Below are 14,266 nucleotides of genomic sequence, written 5' to 3' on the forward strand. Positions count from 1 at the left end.
AGAGCATTAGTCCAACCCCAAGCTTGATTTCTGACACACTCCTAATAAGAGAAAAACAATTAAAGAAGGGTGAAGTGTCATAGGATGGATAAATATGGTGCTCTTCTCTTTTTTATTACTGCTTTTGCTTTTCATTCTACAATATTTGTTTCTAAACCTCATGGTGGGCTGATACTAAAAGACATCAGCAAGTGGGTTCCTGTGGACCTGCCCAAGGACAGCTGCTCTGAAGGATCCTGGAAACCAGCTAGTCTTGGAAAGAAAGTTTAAAAAACTAGAGGCTGCTGGTCCCCTCACTTGAAATTGACTCAAGGTGACTGAGGAAACTAGTAGGAAATCTCTGTGTTTCCAGGGTCAGAATCAAGGAGGCAGAAAAGGCCTTGATTCAAAGGAGCTTTTTGGAGACTTGGGTCAGTCAAAAAGGAGGACTGTTTGAGTTTCTAAGCTTACCCAAGGGGACACCTGAGTGTCCAAAGGACACCATGTCTCCCTATTACCTTTATGTGGTGTTGTAGATGGTGCCTAGAACTTTCACAGAATCTCCTCATGCATCTCAGCCTGGGAGGACCCCCATCTCCACTGATTAGCCAAGGTGGCCTCCTAGGCACAGGCCTTAGCATGGATGTTTGGGTAGGCTCACACACTTCTAAAGGCTAGGTTTCCCCCCTCAGACTCAGTGTGCGGTCATTGCCAACTCCTCTACAGCCAAGGGCATTTGAAAAGGGAACTGGGCATCTCTCTGGGCAGGGCTACCACAGGGTTTTCTGATCAGCTTCTGTAACATTTTTCTGAATGGCTGCCTTTTATACTAGAACAGTGCCTTAAAGCTAACTGTTAATGAATTCAGTTTTTGAAATGTGACTCATAGCCTGGAAGGTTTCAGAACATAGGTACAAGCTGATAAAAATGTATGAACATACATACGCACATACACACATTCACATTCACACTTACTCAGGAACAGTCAGTCACTGTAAAACCTGAGATTTTCTTCTTAATTCTCTGACGATCTTGAGGTAAACTGAGTCCCCATTGAGTGAGATGCACTTTCAGCCTCGTTTCATGGGGACTCTGCTTCTAGGGATGACAACAAGCCCTCATTTAGAGGTAGGCAGAGTGAAAGTGACTGAGGGTCTGTAGGTTTGGTTGTGTTGGCCTTATAGAATCACCAGCCTTCAGAGACGGAGGGCACTGTAGAAGGTATTTGCTCCATTTGTTTCATTTTTCAAAGGTAGAAAACTAGGCATAGAGAGGTGAGTGAACCTGCTGAGGTCTCTCAGCTGCTCTATGCAGGACCAAGCCTGGAACCATCCTCACTGCTCTACCAAGACCTTTCTCTTCACAGCACCTGACACCCCTCTCAGCAGAACTGTTTCCAGAAGATTCCATTACTTTATCTTTTTTTTTTTTTTTTTTACAATGGAAGCAACAAGAAAGTGGGTAGCAATGATCAGCAGGTTCTGGAAAGTATGTCTTTTTCTCATTGCTATTTTTCAATGGTTAGATTCTCCTGGGTCCTGATAGGTAAAGTAAGTTTGAGATCTCTAGATTGTTTTGAAATTTTTTTAATGTTTATTTATTTATTTTTGAGAAAGAGGGGAGGAGGGACAGCGATAGAGAGGGAGACACAGAATCCAAAGCAGGCTCCAGGCTCTGAGCTGTTAGTACAGAGCCCAGTACTGGGCTTGAGCTCACGGACCATGAGATCATGACCTGAGCTGAAGTCCGACGCCTAACTGACTGAACCACCCAGGTGCCCCGAGATCTCTGGAATGTTTTGAAGGTCATGGTTACTTTGCAAAATAAGCCTGACACAGAGGAAATATAAATCTGTTCCCTTAGGGGCAAGGACAAGCCTTTGCAAATATGAAGAGATTGCAGACTTTGGGTGTAATAATAACCAAGATATAACACTTACCAGGTTTCTCATATATTATTTAATTTACTCTGTTGGTCCTGGATTGTGATTTTGAAACTGTGGAGGCATGATGAAAAATGTCTCAATCTTCATCATTATCCAGCCTTAGGTCACATTCTGGTTCTGCCTTAGGGTGATCCTTTGATCTTTAGGCACGTAGAGTAAACTTTCTGAGCCTCTGTTTCCTTACCTGTAGAGAGAAGATACCATCTACTTCTCAGTGATTTTCTGTAGATTAGATATAGTGGCATCAGAAAAACAGTGACATAAAAAAAACCACACACACAGTCTCTGGCAGATGGCTGGGACTCAGTGAATGTTATTTCCCATGCCTTCTCTTGCATGTTGACCTGCCTCTGCCATTGAATTGCTTAAGGCTGAACACTTCACTGAAACCCTTGATCCCTCTGAGTCCTATCTGTAAAATATACTCTACAGTCCCTATCCTACCAGGACTGGGTCAGAGGAGGGTTAAGGAGACACAAGAAGCTTCCTAGGTCTACAACTTTAGAAAAGACCCAAGGAGAATATTCCTTATCCTGGTGTTTTTAGAAATGAGTCCCAGGTGTTATTCCTTGAAAGGCACTGAGGCTAGTGCAGGAGAAAGAAGCCTGTCTTGATATTTTATGAGAAATTAAACTGGAATTTTAAAAAGCCCAATTCAGTTTCACCCAAAATGAACAGTAATATTAACCTCCTTTCTATTTAAAGCCAAAGAGTGCAGCTTTGACAGCTAAAGGGAGGATGCCTTGGAGCAAGAATTTCAAAATGAACCTATTTGATAATTGGAGCATGTGCCTAGCTTGTTTCACCAGGCAGGGTTTGGTCCAAACACAGCCGGTTCTCTGACTCTTCAGAGTTAAAAGATCCCAGGACGGATGATGCTTGATACTAGGATTGTATATTCTGTTGTCTGTCTAATATACACCAGGCAGTATTTGATCTTGCATGCCACCCCTCTGTTCCAAATAGAAATAGGACGACTTTAATTGGAGAAGAAAAATCAAGATAGAGGCTGGGCCACAGAAGAGAAAGCTTTGGGAAAGTCACCAATAGTTGTCTATGTGGGACGGGAATGGCCAGTACCTTTCTCTCCCATCTTTTGACTCAGTCATTTGTTAATATAGATGGATCTTTTTGACCCTCTTTAGAAAAGCCAAGATTAGTGGCTACTCTTTTCATTATAAGGATAATTTTTATGCTACAAAATACACAATGTTGGACCAGCTTTCTCCTTGCATTCTGTAATCAAAACTAGGTGGCTGGCAAGTAAGTCTTGAAGATTAAAGCGGCCTACAATTCATGGACACCAATTCATGGACACAGCAGCAGCTCAGCCCCCAGAGGCAAGTAGAAAGTCTTCAAAGCTGATAAATATGTAGGCAGCAGGTGGCATGTCAACTCAAACAAGGTTGTAGTCCTGCCCATTTCAGCTCACCATTATAAAGGTGAATTGTCTGTATTGTGAAAGGTCAAGTAGTATTAACCTTAGGACCAGAAAGATGGCAGCTCCCGGAGAGCAGCTGGTACATAAATCTCTACTGGCTGAGAAGCAGAAAGATACTTAATAGAAGTGTAATTGAAGGATTTTTCTTCCCCCACAACCCCCCACCAACCCCCACCTAAACTTAGTTTGGCTAAAGTCAACAGGAATTCTTTTACTTCCACTCTGGCCTAGGGCTTAGCTGCCTGTGTATGTGACTAAGGGACAATCCAGTGACAACCAGCTGCCTGCACTAGAATTGACACCCTTCCCCTCTGCATTCTGAAATTTTTAACACCAGATTCATCTTGGAGGTCAAGGTAGCAGTAGCCACAGAAGCAGCTGTTACGATGCACAATGATAATTGGGAGTTAGCACCCATTAGCACCACTACGAAGATTGATTTATCAAATTCCCTATAACACTTCTGAGAACAAGGACTTAGGAATCTTTAAAAAGCCAAATTAAGAAGGAGCTTTAGAAAACATCTAGTCTAAGTCTCCTTTTGTATTTGAGGAACTTGAGGCCCAGAGAGGTGTAGTGGCTCGTTCAAGGGCACCGGCAAAATTGGTGGCAGAGCTGAAGTTGGAGCCCAGGTCTCACTGGGCATTTGTTTCCCCAGTCACTTGGTCTAAACCCATGTTTTTCAGATGAGGGCACCCAGTGGCACACATGAGAAGAGACTGTCCAAGCCTGGACACCAAGTCCAGTGTTCTGGGTTTTTTATATCATATTCTCCCTTTCTTCACATCCCCATGGCTGAGGGGAGACAATGAAGTCAAAAGTGGGTGAATAATTCGCACTTTGGCACACATTCCATTTACCCATCAATGAGCATTGAGAACCTACTGGGTACAAAGTACTTCAGCCACTTTGGGTAATGCATATGGAGTTAGGAAGGGGAAGGAGGTGAGTGTATCTTAGAAGTAGGGCAAACATGGAATGGTTTGGGCACAAGAATCCTTGTAAAAGGTCATAAAATGTCCCACCGTATGGTCTCTTCCTGCCTCCCTTCTCTCTCTCTCTCTCTCTTTCTCTCTCCCCCTCTCCCTCTCCCTCTCCCTCTCCCTCTCCCTCTCCCTCTCCCTCTCCCTCTCCCTCTCCCTCTCCCTCTCCCTCTCCCTCTCCCTCTCCCTCTCCCTCTCTCTCCTTACCAGTGACCTTCCCCACCCTCTCCCCAAGAGAGAATGAGCCCAGACTAGCTTTCATGGCCTTGGCCCTCTTGTCTGGAGGGAGCCGAAGAGTAGATCTAAGGCTGGAAGACAGGGCTGTGAGTAAAGGCCTGAGCTCCATTTGGCCTTCTCTTCTCAAATAGAGCAGAACCTGGCGAAGATTTTTCTTGAGCATCTACTGTAGGCAGGTTCACAAATACAGAAAGCACATGATCCTCCTGGCTCTTACAGCAAACTCTAGAGGTAGATTTATCATCACCAATGTACAGATGAGGAAATTTGAGGCCACAGAGGCTGATTTTCTTGCCTGGAGTCAACCCAGCTGCTAAGCAGCAGACTTAGATTCAGACCTATCTGGTTGCAAAGCCAGGCTCCAGCCACTTGGCCTCAGGCCCTTTCATGTCACCAGGTAACCTCACAGGATGTAGAGCTTCTTCCAGTCCCACCTGTTAGCTCTTTTTTCACCTGCCTTCTCTAAAGATGCCTCCTTTAATCTGAGTAACACAAGGAACACCTTTGTTTCTCTCTTAGTCCCCTTTACAACAATGTGGAGCCAAGCCAGCTGTGAAACTGACAGCTCCCCACCCCGGAGAGATGAGGGTTGTGGGTGAGATGAAGGCCACCTTCCTGGAGCGGAGGGCGGAGCAGGGGCGATGCTGGAATGTTTCTTTTGGGAGACAGTTTGCTCCACTGACCTTTGGCTGTCACTGCAGGTCTGGAGTGCAGCTTTGACTTCCCCTGTGAGCTGGAGTACTCCCCACCACTCCACGACCTCCGGAACCAGAGCTGGTCCTGGCGCCGAGTCCCCTCTGAGGAGGCCTCCCAGATGGACCTGTTGGACGGGCCTGAGACAGAGCACTCCAAGGAGATGCCCAGAGGTAAGGGTAGAGGCCACCACAAAGTGTCCCAGATGGGCTAGCACAGGGTTTGTATGTCTATTTCTGTTTGCAGTTTTAAGGCTTCCTGGCTCTGCTCTAACCTGTTTCCTTTGAAACCTGCTTTTAATGTGTGCGCCTTCCGTAGGATGCAAGTCCAATTTCAGGACCAAGGCGACCCTTCACTCTCTCACCAAGTAAAGGAAATAGGATTTTATAGCTCTCACACTGATGTAGGAGAAAGTGCTGATCTGTTTGTCCTTTGGGAATAGAGTTGCCAAGTAAAATACAGGACACCCACTTAAATTTGAGTTTTCTGATGAACAATGGTTTTTTTTAGCATAAATACATCTGATGCAATAGTTGGGCCATACTTATACATTAAAATTATTCCAACTTCCAATTATATTTAAAAATTTCAGGGGCACCTAGTGGTTCAGTCGGTTAAGCATCTGACTCTTGATTTTGGTTCAAGTCATGATCTCACAGTTCATAAGTTCAAGCCCCACATCAGGCTCTGTATTGTCAGTGGGATTCTCTCTCCTCTCTCTGTCCCTCCTGTGCACGCTCTCTCTCTCTATCAAAATAAATAAGTAAACTTACAAAAAAGAAAAATTCAAATGTAATTGAGTGTCCTGCATTTCTTTTTTGCTAAATCTGGCATTTTTAATTTGGAAGGTATTGTATAACTGGGTTAAATGTTAGTTTCAAAGCCAGTAATGAATATTTAGGCTGTGTTGTAGCTTTGCAAGGTGTTTCCAGTAGTCCTGAGCGATTAATGAACATCCTCTTCTGAATTATCAGGGGCCGGAGAAGTTAGACTCTGAATAAGTTGTGGGTGTTTGTTAAATATTTGTTGAGTGTTTAGAGATAGATGCGGAGACACTAAGCCCTAGTCCAGCTTTTAGGTCTCAAATCTTAGGTGGCAAATCTTAGAGCTCCATGTTCCTTGGACCCAGAAAACTCTGCTTATTCAGAACTGACAGCCTATGTTTCTGACTTGTAGGGAAAAGTAGCCACTGATGTGGTAATGGACTCACTGAACCATTCGGAGTAGTACTTTCATTTTGCAAAGCCCTTCCATGTACAGTCTCATGGGATTCCAATTTTGTGAGAGAGGCAGGGCAGATGAGAAATTGAGGGCTCAGAGAGGGGAAGTGACTTGCTAAAGATCACATAGCTTGTACGTGTCGGTCCAGGTCTAGATGTCTCCTGTGATGAGTGCCAAACAAGGACGCTTTCTCCCACATAGTGTTTCTGTCTTTGCAGCAAAAGCTCTAGTGAAAGCCTGCCCTGGGCCCAGGTCTGGGAGGCAGTTATCTCAGGCTCATGCTTCTGTGAATCTAACGGGCTCAATTAAGTTTCTGGGGGAGGTCGGAGGTGGCACAGGAATAAGCCTGATGCCCTCAGGCTTCTATAGCAGCCTCAGACCCTGAACTGTGAGAGAACTTTCCTTTCTTCATACTCTCCCAGACTGACCTTTTTTTCTGTTTTTATGACTCTTTTGAAATTGCTTGACCTTGATTTATATTTTAAGCTGCTTTCACCTGGATGCTGATGTGTATTGGCAGGGGGAGGGGGGAGTATTGTGTGTAGGTGAGTGGCTCTTAACCCTATAGTGCATCTACAGTGCATCTGACTCCTCTGGAGAACTTATACAAAGTACTGCCTGGTTTCCGCAGCCTGGGATACTGATTCAACAGATCTGAGATGGAACCTGGAAATCTGTGTATTTTTAAATTTTAGCATAAAATCTAGCATGTGCAACAAAGTGAAACATGTATGCATGGATTCACAATTACAATGAAATCAACATGTGTGTTCTCAACACCAAGCATAAGAATTTGAACGTTTGTCAGTCCATTTACAACCTCTTCTGTCACCCACCTAGATCCAAAATCTTTCCTTTCCCTCAGAGGGAACCACTATCCTATTTTGTGTCCATCGTTCATTTGCTTTTCCTTATGACCTTACCACTTATGTATATAGCCCCAAACAGCATGTCGATTAGGTTTGTAACCTGTTATACAAATGAAATAATATTGTTGTTTTGTGGCTTGTCAATGTAGATGCATGTAGCTGTGGTTCATTTGGTTTTCAATCACTGCATGAAAATACCACAGTTGATTTCTTCCACCATCCTTAGACATTTGGGTCATTTCTGTGGTTTGGCTGTTACCAACAGCACTACTGTAAGCATTTTGTACATGCCTCTTGGTGCATATACATGTCCAAGAATTTCCCTGGAGCAGAGAGTAGGAGTAGAATGGCTGGGTCATGGGTTGCAGCTTCCATTTCAATAGAGAGTGCCGAGCTATTTTCCAAAGTGCTCGTACCAAGTTATACCCCATTTTGAGGTGTTAGCATTCCTCCCCAGGACTTTACATCCTCACCAGTACCTGATATTGTCAGACTTTGTCATTTTCGTCTATCTGGTGGATGCAATACAGTATTTCAGTGGAGTCTCAGCTTTCACGGGACTCTCTCCTTCTTTTTTCCTTTGTGTTTTTTTAAAAAAATATTTTTAGACACTTCTCAAGTGATTCTGAGACATAACTAGGTTTGTTGTACTCTTTTTTTTTAAATTTTTTTTTTCAACGTTTTTTATTTATTTTTGGGACAGAGAGAGACAAAGCATGAACGGGGGAGGGGCAGAGAGAGAGGGAGACACAGAATCGGAAACAGGCTCCAGGCTCCGAGCCATCAGCCCAGAGCCTGACGCGGGGCTCGAACTCACGGACCGCGAGATTGTGACCTGGCTGAAGTTGGACGCTTAACCGACTGCACCACCCAGGCGCCCCAGGTTTGTTATACTCTTGACGTGGACCTGCTTTCATGTATCCATAGTGGTGGCTCCAGAGCCTAATCCCCAACAGTCCTGGTAGTACATGTACTTTTGGTCATTGTATGTTTTTTGTTTGATGGCTATTGAATTGTGAGTGCAGTTGAGTGAAATCAGGAGATAGGGACAAGTAGCAATTGTCCACAGACTTTGTGGAGTCAGACTTTATCAATTTGAAAGTTGGTGTTTTTTAAATTTTTAAGTGAATTTTAGAAGAGTGCCAATAGATTACGCATTGCCACTCTGTGACCTGTTTCTCCTCCTTTATCTGCTTTCTTGTGATCTCTGGCATCTTCATGTTACCCTGAGTTATAGGAGAAAAACGAAAGGAAGAAGAGGAGAGAAGAAAGAAATAAGTGTTCCTGAGTGTGGAAATATATCCATGCCTTTATGTTTTTATAAAAGGCCAGTGCATGCACTGACTACAAACTTTTTCCAATTAGTTAGACAAGTAAGGATTGGAATATTCATGTTTTAGTGAGTATTGTCAATTTCCATTTGTCTGAAAAACATTCTTACTAACATGAAGGACAATGATGTGAATAGCCATGGCAAAAGCCAGTGTAGATATATCAGTCCGCTTGATCAAGTTCCTTAGTGAACAAACACATCCAAGCATAACTTGAGGGAATCTCAGCACTGTCAGAAACTGGTATTTCTTTTTCCTGGGGTCTAATGGAAGGATCTGTATAGTCACACAGCCTTGATCAGTCTTAGAAACAAGGGACTAGCCTCTAGCCTTTGTAGGCACACATCTGGAATGTCACTGAGAGGTGTTCAGAACTTCCAGTAATGGGCCACTCATTGCTTTTTGATTCAACTAATTATATCACTCCCTGGTCACTGAAGTAAGGTTGCTACTCATGAAGCAAGCTGATGTGTCTTAATGTCTCTTGACTGTCATGGAAAGAGGTGAAGGTGAAGGAGAGAAAATGGCGTGCCCAATTTGCACAGAACCAAAGCAAGGACCTATATCCCAATCCTAAATGCCATCTCTTTAGAATCTCCCTTTCTCTGATGATCCCGTCTTGGCAGAAGGGATTCTGGTTGTGGAGATAAGAAGGAGGAATGGGGTGCACTTTAGGGTAGTACAGTCAATAGAGACTTTTTAAAACTCAACATTTATTGGTTGGATGGTATTTAGACTCTATTGCAATATTTCTTGTCAGAGGATATAGAAAGACCAGAAAAAGGCAGTGAGATAATACCAATCATAGATAATGAACTGTAAGAGTATAAATTCTGAATGATTTTAATTTATAGCCGCTGTAGCTGAGAATAATAAGGAAGATACAATTCAGAGCAGCAAGATAATAAAAAGTGATGGTCTTGATTGAACACAATATTATAAATTAATAAGATCTTGAAGAATCATCAGATTGAGGCGTTCTATGACTTTTTAAGAAGTGCCAGGAGCATGTTTGACATCTACTACTTCTGGTGTTTTGGAACGTAGTCACATTTTTCTTCTCCAGCAAGACAAGATCTTAGTCTCCAGCATGGGCCCTAGCTTCAAAGTAGAAAACAGATTAGCAGCTTCTCCCCAGAACCCCTCCATAACCCCTCAGTCATGTGTATACCCAAGAAGAATGGGACTAGACTCAGCTGAGAGGAGCAGACATCCTTCCTGTATCAACTCAACTCTCTTCCAGAAAACTGATTCTCAATTCTCTGTTTGGGTTTGGCTTTTGTCTTTCTCTGACTTATTTTGCTTAGCCATATGAGGCTCTAGCCATATGATTTCACCCATATATGTGGAATTTAAGAAAAAACACAAACATGCAGAGGAAAATAAAAGAGAGAGAGAGAGAGAGAGAGAGAGAGAGACTAAGAAACAGACTTTTAACTATAGAGAATAAACTGGTGGTTACCAGGGGGGAGGTGGGCAGAGGAATGGGTGAAATAGGTGATGGGGATTAAGGAGGGCACTTGTCTTAAGGAGTATCCAGTGATATATAGAATTGTTGAATACCATACACCTGAAACTAATGTAACACTGTATGTTAACTATATTGGAATTAAAAAAAAAAAACATGCCTTGAGTTCAGAAGGCTAATAAGTATTGTCATTGTCCTAGAATTCTGGAATGGCTAATACTGCTGCCACAGATGACAAGGGGACTGCAATGCCAGAGTGGGGTCGTTCTGCTCCAGTTATACCCTTGTGCATTAGTTTCTTATAGCTGCTGTAACAAATAAACACAAACTAGGTAGCTTAAAACAACATAAATTTATTTTATCCCAGTTCCAGAAGCCAATAGTCCAAAATCAAGATGTTATCAGAGTTGATACCTTCTGAAGGCTCTGCAGGAGAATGTATTCCATGCCTGTTGCGTACCCTCTGGTGGCTGCTGGTAATCTCTGTTCTCCTTTGCTTGCAGATGCATCAGTCCAGTCTTTGTCTCCGTGTTCACATGGCATTCCTCTCATGTCTCAGATCTGCCTCTTATAGGGACATATATCACTGGATTTGGGGCCCATCTTAAATGCAGCATGATCTCATCTCCAGATACTTAATTTCATTTTCAAAGACCTTGTTTCTGAATAAGATCACTTTCCTAAGTACCAGGGATTAGGACTTGGGCATATCTTTTGGGGACCATGGTTCAACTTACTACACATTGATTTTTCTCCCCTTGTGTGTGTACTGGCATGTGGATCATGTGTGCCTCTGTCTCCACTTGGGGGCTCTTAGACCCTTTAGGAAGTTAGGTTAGGTGATTTCAGAGGAGCCCAGATTAATACCAGCATTTCTTCTCCTTCCTTTAATTCCTTCCCCCCAAGGTTTGCAGAGTTCTTAAAAGAGTGTCTGAACACTTCTCAGATTGAATCCATCCTGGGAGTAGCTGGAACCTGAAAACTGGACCACATTTTGAGCTGCAGGCACAACCTTGATGGGTAGTTTCTCTCAGTTTCTCTCTGCACCCGCTGTCCCTGGAGGCTGCAGCTAGTGGACTGAGCTGGCTCTAAGTCTCATGCTCTGACCTTAACCCTTTTGCAGTGTTGACAGGAAAATGGAGGGATGAAAGTCTGCCTAGCATTTCCTCCTTCATCCAGTAAAACTTGTCATTAGCCACCCATTTCTGCTCTTGGGCTTCACTGGCTGACTAAGTGGGACCTCATAAATTAGCCTCTTCCATCATCGATACGTGCATGTGAGTGGGTTTACAGCTCTTTCTGGAGAGCCAGTTCCATGGGTGAGAACAGGATGGAGATGGCAAGACAGGCTGTCAGTGAGGCAGAATTGAGAGGAGCTCTAGGGCTGGAGTGTCATTGAGAGCACACCCTGGCGGCACCCCTCTTGCCCCACCCCTCACTGTCACAGAGGTGAAATGTGCTAATGCCTGCTTAAAGTCAAGTACTTCCTGCCCACAGGGTTTAGTGATCACCTTTCAGGTAACCTGGCTCATGGGAGAGTCAATAATTGCTCACCTTACTTTGTGTAAGCAGCCTTTAGCAAAGACCTCTGGTTTTAGGGTGTAGAAGCTGGGAGAGTGGTCAGTAGAGATAGGCAAACTGGAATAGAAGAAAAATACAATTACAATGACAGATACCACACACACACACACACACACACACACACACACATTCCAGGACAGAACAATGTTTTTGTGTGTGTGTTTTTGTTTTTCTTTTCACTTGTTTCAAACGGGATGATCCCAACTGGGACTGTCTATGCAAAGTGTTCCTGGGCTCCTGCCCCCTGGAGCTCTCTTCCTATGCTTCTTACTCTGTCTACTATGAAGTTTCTGTTTTAAGGCAACAGTCTCTGAACTTTATTTATTATATGCTTCATCAGTAAAATATTTCTGAGCATGTACCCCTTCCATGTAAATACTTACCAATTATACGTATGTGTTTGTTCCTCACTGTGTAATACTATTGGTAAAGCTCATTTTCTGTCTTCTTTAGATAAAAATAAACATAATCATGGGCACACTTCAGAGACACTTTGGAGATAGGACATCTGCTGTCCCATCCGATAAATGGGATCAGACTTCTGGGTTTGTTAAAGCATGTCACCTAGCCCCAGGGTCACTTATGTCTCTGACAGATTCTTTAAGAAGCTGCCTCAGCAGGTTTCTCCCTGAGCACTCACCTCCCAGCTTCTAGGCTACACTGGCCAGACACTCCTCCACCAAGAAGGCCTCGTAGACAGGTCTAGCTCTTGTGGTCTCGCCAACTCATAAATTTCAAAAACCATTTAATCTCTTTTCTCAGACTCTACCTGCTTTAGATAGGAAAGAAATCGCTTCTGGGCAGAGTGCCACTAATAATACAAGCTTAACCCTTAAGAATCAAAAGATACCTTTCTCTATAGACTACCTGACAGACCTAAGGAACAGGGTCGCAACCAAGTATTTCCTACTGGCTTATCTAAAAAACTATCTTGGTGGTGGTGTTGATGATGGTGAAAGAAATCATTTAAATGCTCAAACAATAGGGAATTTGTTACATAAAACACAGTATACCTAAATATTCTGCTGCCAAAACAGATCAAACAATATGTGTGGTATAAGTTGTTTTATAAAAGAGAAAACAAGGTATATACATAAGGAAAAAGTCTTTATCTGCCAACTTGGTGGTAGAAGTTATTTCTAGATGACTGAATTATCAGTGATTTATATTTTCTTCTGTGTGCTTTGGTATTTTTCAAAGTTGAGTCAGTGAACATTCATTGCTTTTATAATAAAATAAAATATGTTATATATATTTTTTAATACAAGAGATCAAAAATTCTCATTTGAGGCTATTATTTTAGATTTTTGTTGGGGGGTGGTGAGAAGCATGTTAACTGTTTTCTGCCACAACAACAACCAAAAAAAAGCCGGCGCTATTGGCAATGGTGGGACACACAGGTGGGTGGACAAGCAAGTTGCTTTTCTGCCTGTCAGGGTAGGGTGCATTAACATTGGCCCACAAATCAAGAGCATTCCCACCCCACCCTCATTCTGCTTGACTTGTCCTTGAAGGGTGGGAAAGGGTAACTGTGGGAACCAAATGTGCATCAGGTTCCAGAATGTACCCAGGTACCATTTACAGCATGTAAGCAGCAGGGGCATGCTCTATTTCAATTGAATTTTTTCCTCTTTAGACATTTCAGAAGGGTTCTTAGTGGCCATGCCTTTCATTTGAGCCAACTTCTCATCAGAGTAAGGTCGCTGAAGGGATTTGTAGCCTCTTATCCCTGCCCCTCCTCTGGAACTCACCATGAGAGGCCATGTTAGTTCTCTGGTGCTGCTTGCAGAAATGTGTCCCTCATCTCCTGAGCAATGAGGTCACTGGGCTTTAAGTCCTGACCCTCGAGCAAACCCTTCAACAAGCTGTGACTTGTGATTCTTTCATTTTAATGAGATTCTGGTGCCAACCTGGCAGCACTTGAGCTCCAGTGAGGGACTTGCCTTAATGAGCCAGAATACTTGCAGAGTGTCTATGAAGTATTTCCTGCCTCTCCATGAGGACGAGCCTTTCTCAGGGTATTGCCTCTGCCTCTAAAAGAAGCCTTCACTGGGAGGGGATGGATCATGGTTGTCTGGTGATGATTATGCCCTTCTTTACCTGAGCTTAACAACATTGCCCACAGAGCATGTGACATAAGGAAAGAAGGACTGGCATTGGAGGGAGAAGGGGTCTGGGCTCTCATCCCAACTCTGCCATAATGGATGTCACTTTATCTGTAATGGCCCTTGGGTTCCTAATCTGTAAGGTAAAGGTCTTGGACTAGATTGTCACTAAGGCTATTTCTTGTTCTGATAAGGGAGCATTCCTCTAGACACTTGTGTGACACCATGGAAGGAAGAAAGAGGAGCTCCTATGCCCATTAGCATAGACGAATTTGTCAGGTTAGCCCCTGAGGCTGGTGATCCTGAGAGTGTCCACAGCATGGGACTGTGGGCTGGTATGACGGATACAATTATGACCACCCAAAGAAGCCCTAATTCCCAGAACCTGGAAATATGTTAGCTTACAGGGCAAA

At 43.4% G+C, this 14,266-nt stretch overlaps 1 protein-coding gene across 1 annotated transcript in view; it reads left to right on the forward strand.

Annotated features, from left to right (window-relative positions):
- Positions 1-14,266, forward strand: part of ALK (ALK receptor tyrosine kinase) — a 674,721-nt gene that overhangs the window by 212,564 nt on the left and 447,891 nt on the right. The window contains exon 3 of the mRNA XM_047068721.1: positions 5,287-5,451. Coding sequence (XP_046924677.1) covers positions 5,287-5,451 — 165 coding nt within the window. The remainder of the gene's footprint in view (positions 1-5,286; positions 5,452-14,266) is intronic.

Source organism: Lynx rufus, unplaced genomic scaffold (genome assembly GCF_022079265.1).
Source record: "Lynx rufus isolate CCGP_SWC_20201006 ecotype Redwood Valley unplaced genomic scaffold, mLynRuf1.p SCAF_8, whole genome shotgun sequence".
Lineage (NCBI taxonomy): Eukaryota > Metazoa > Chordata > Mammalia > Carnivora > Felidae > Lynx > Lynx rufus.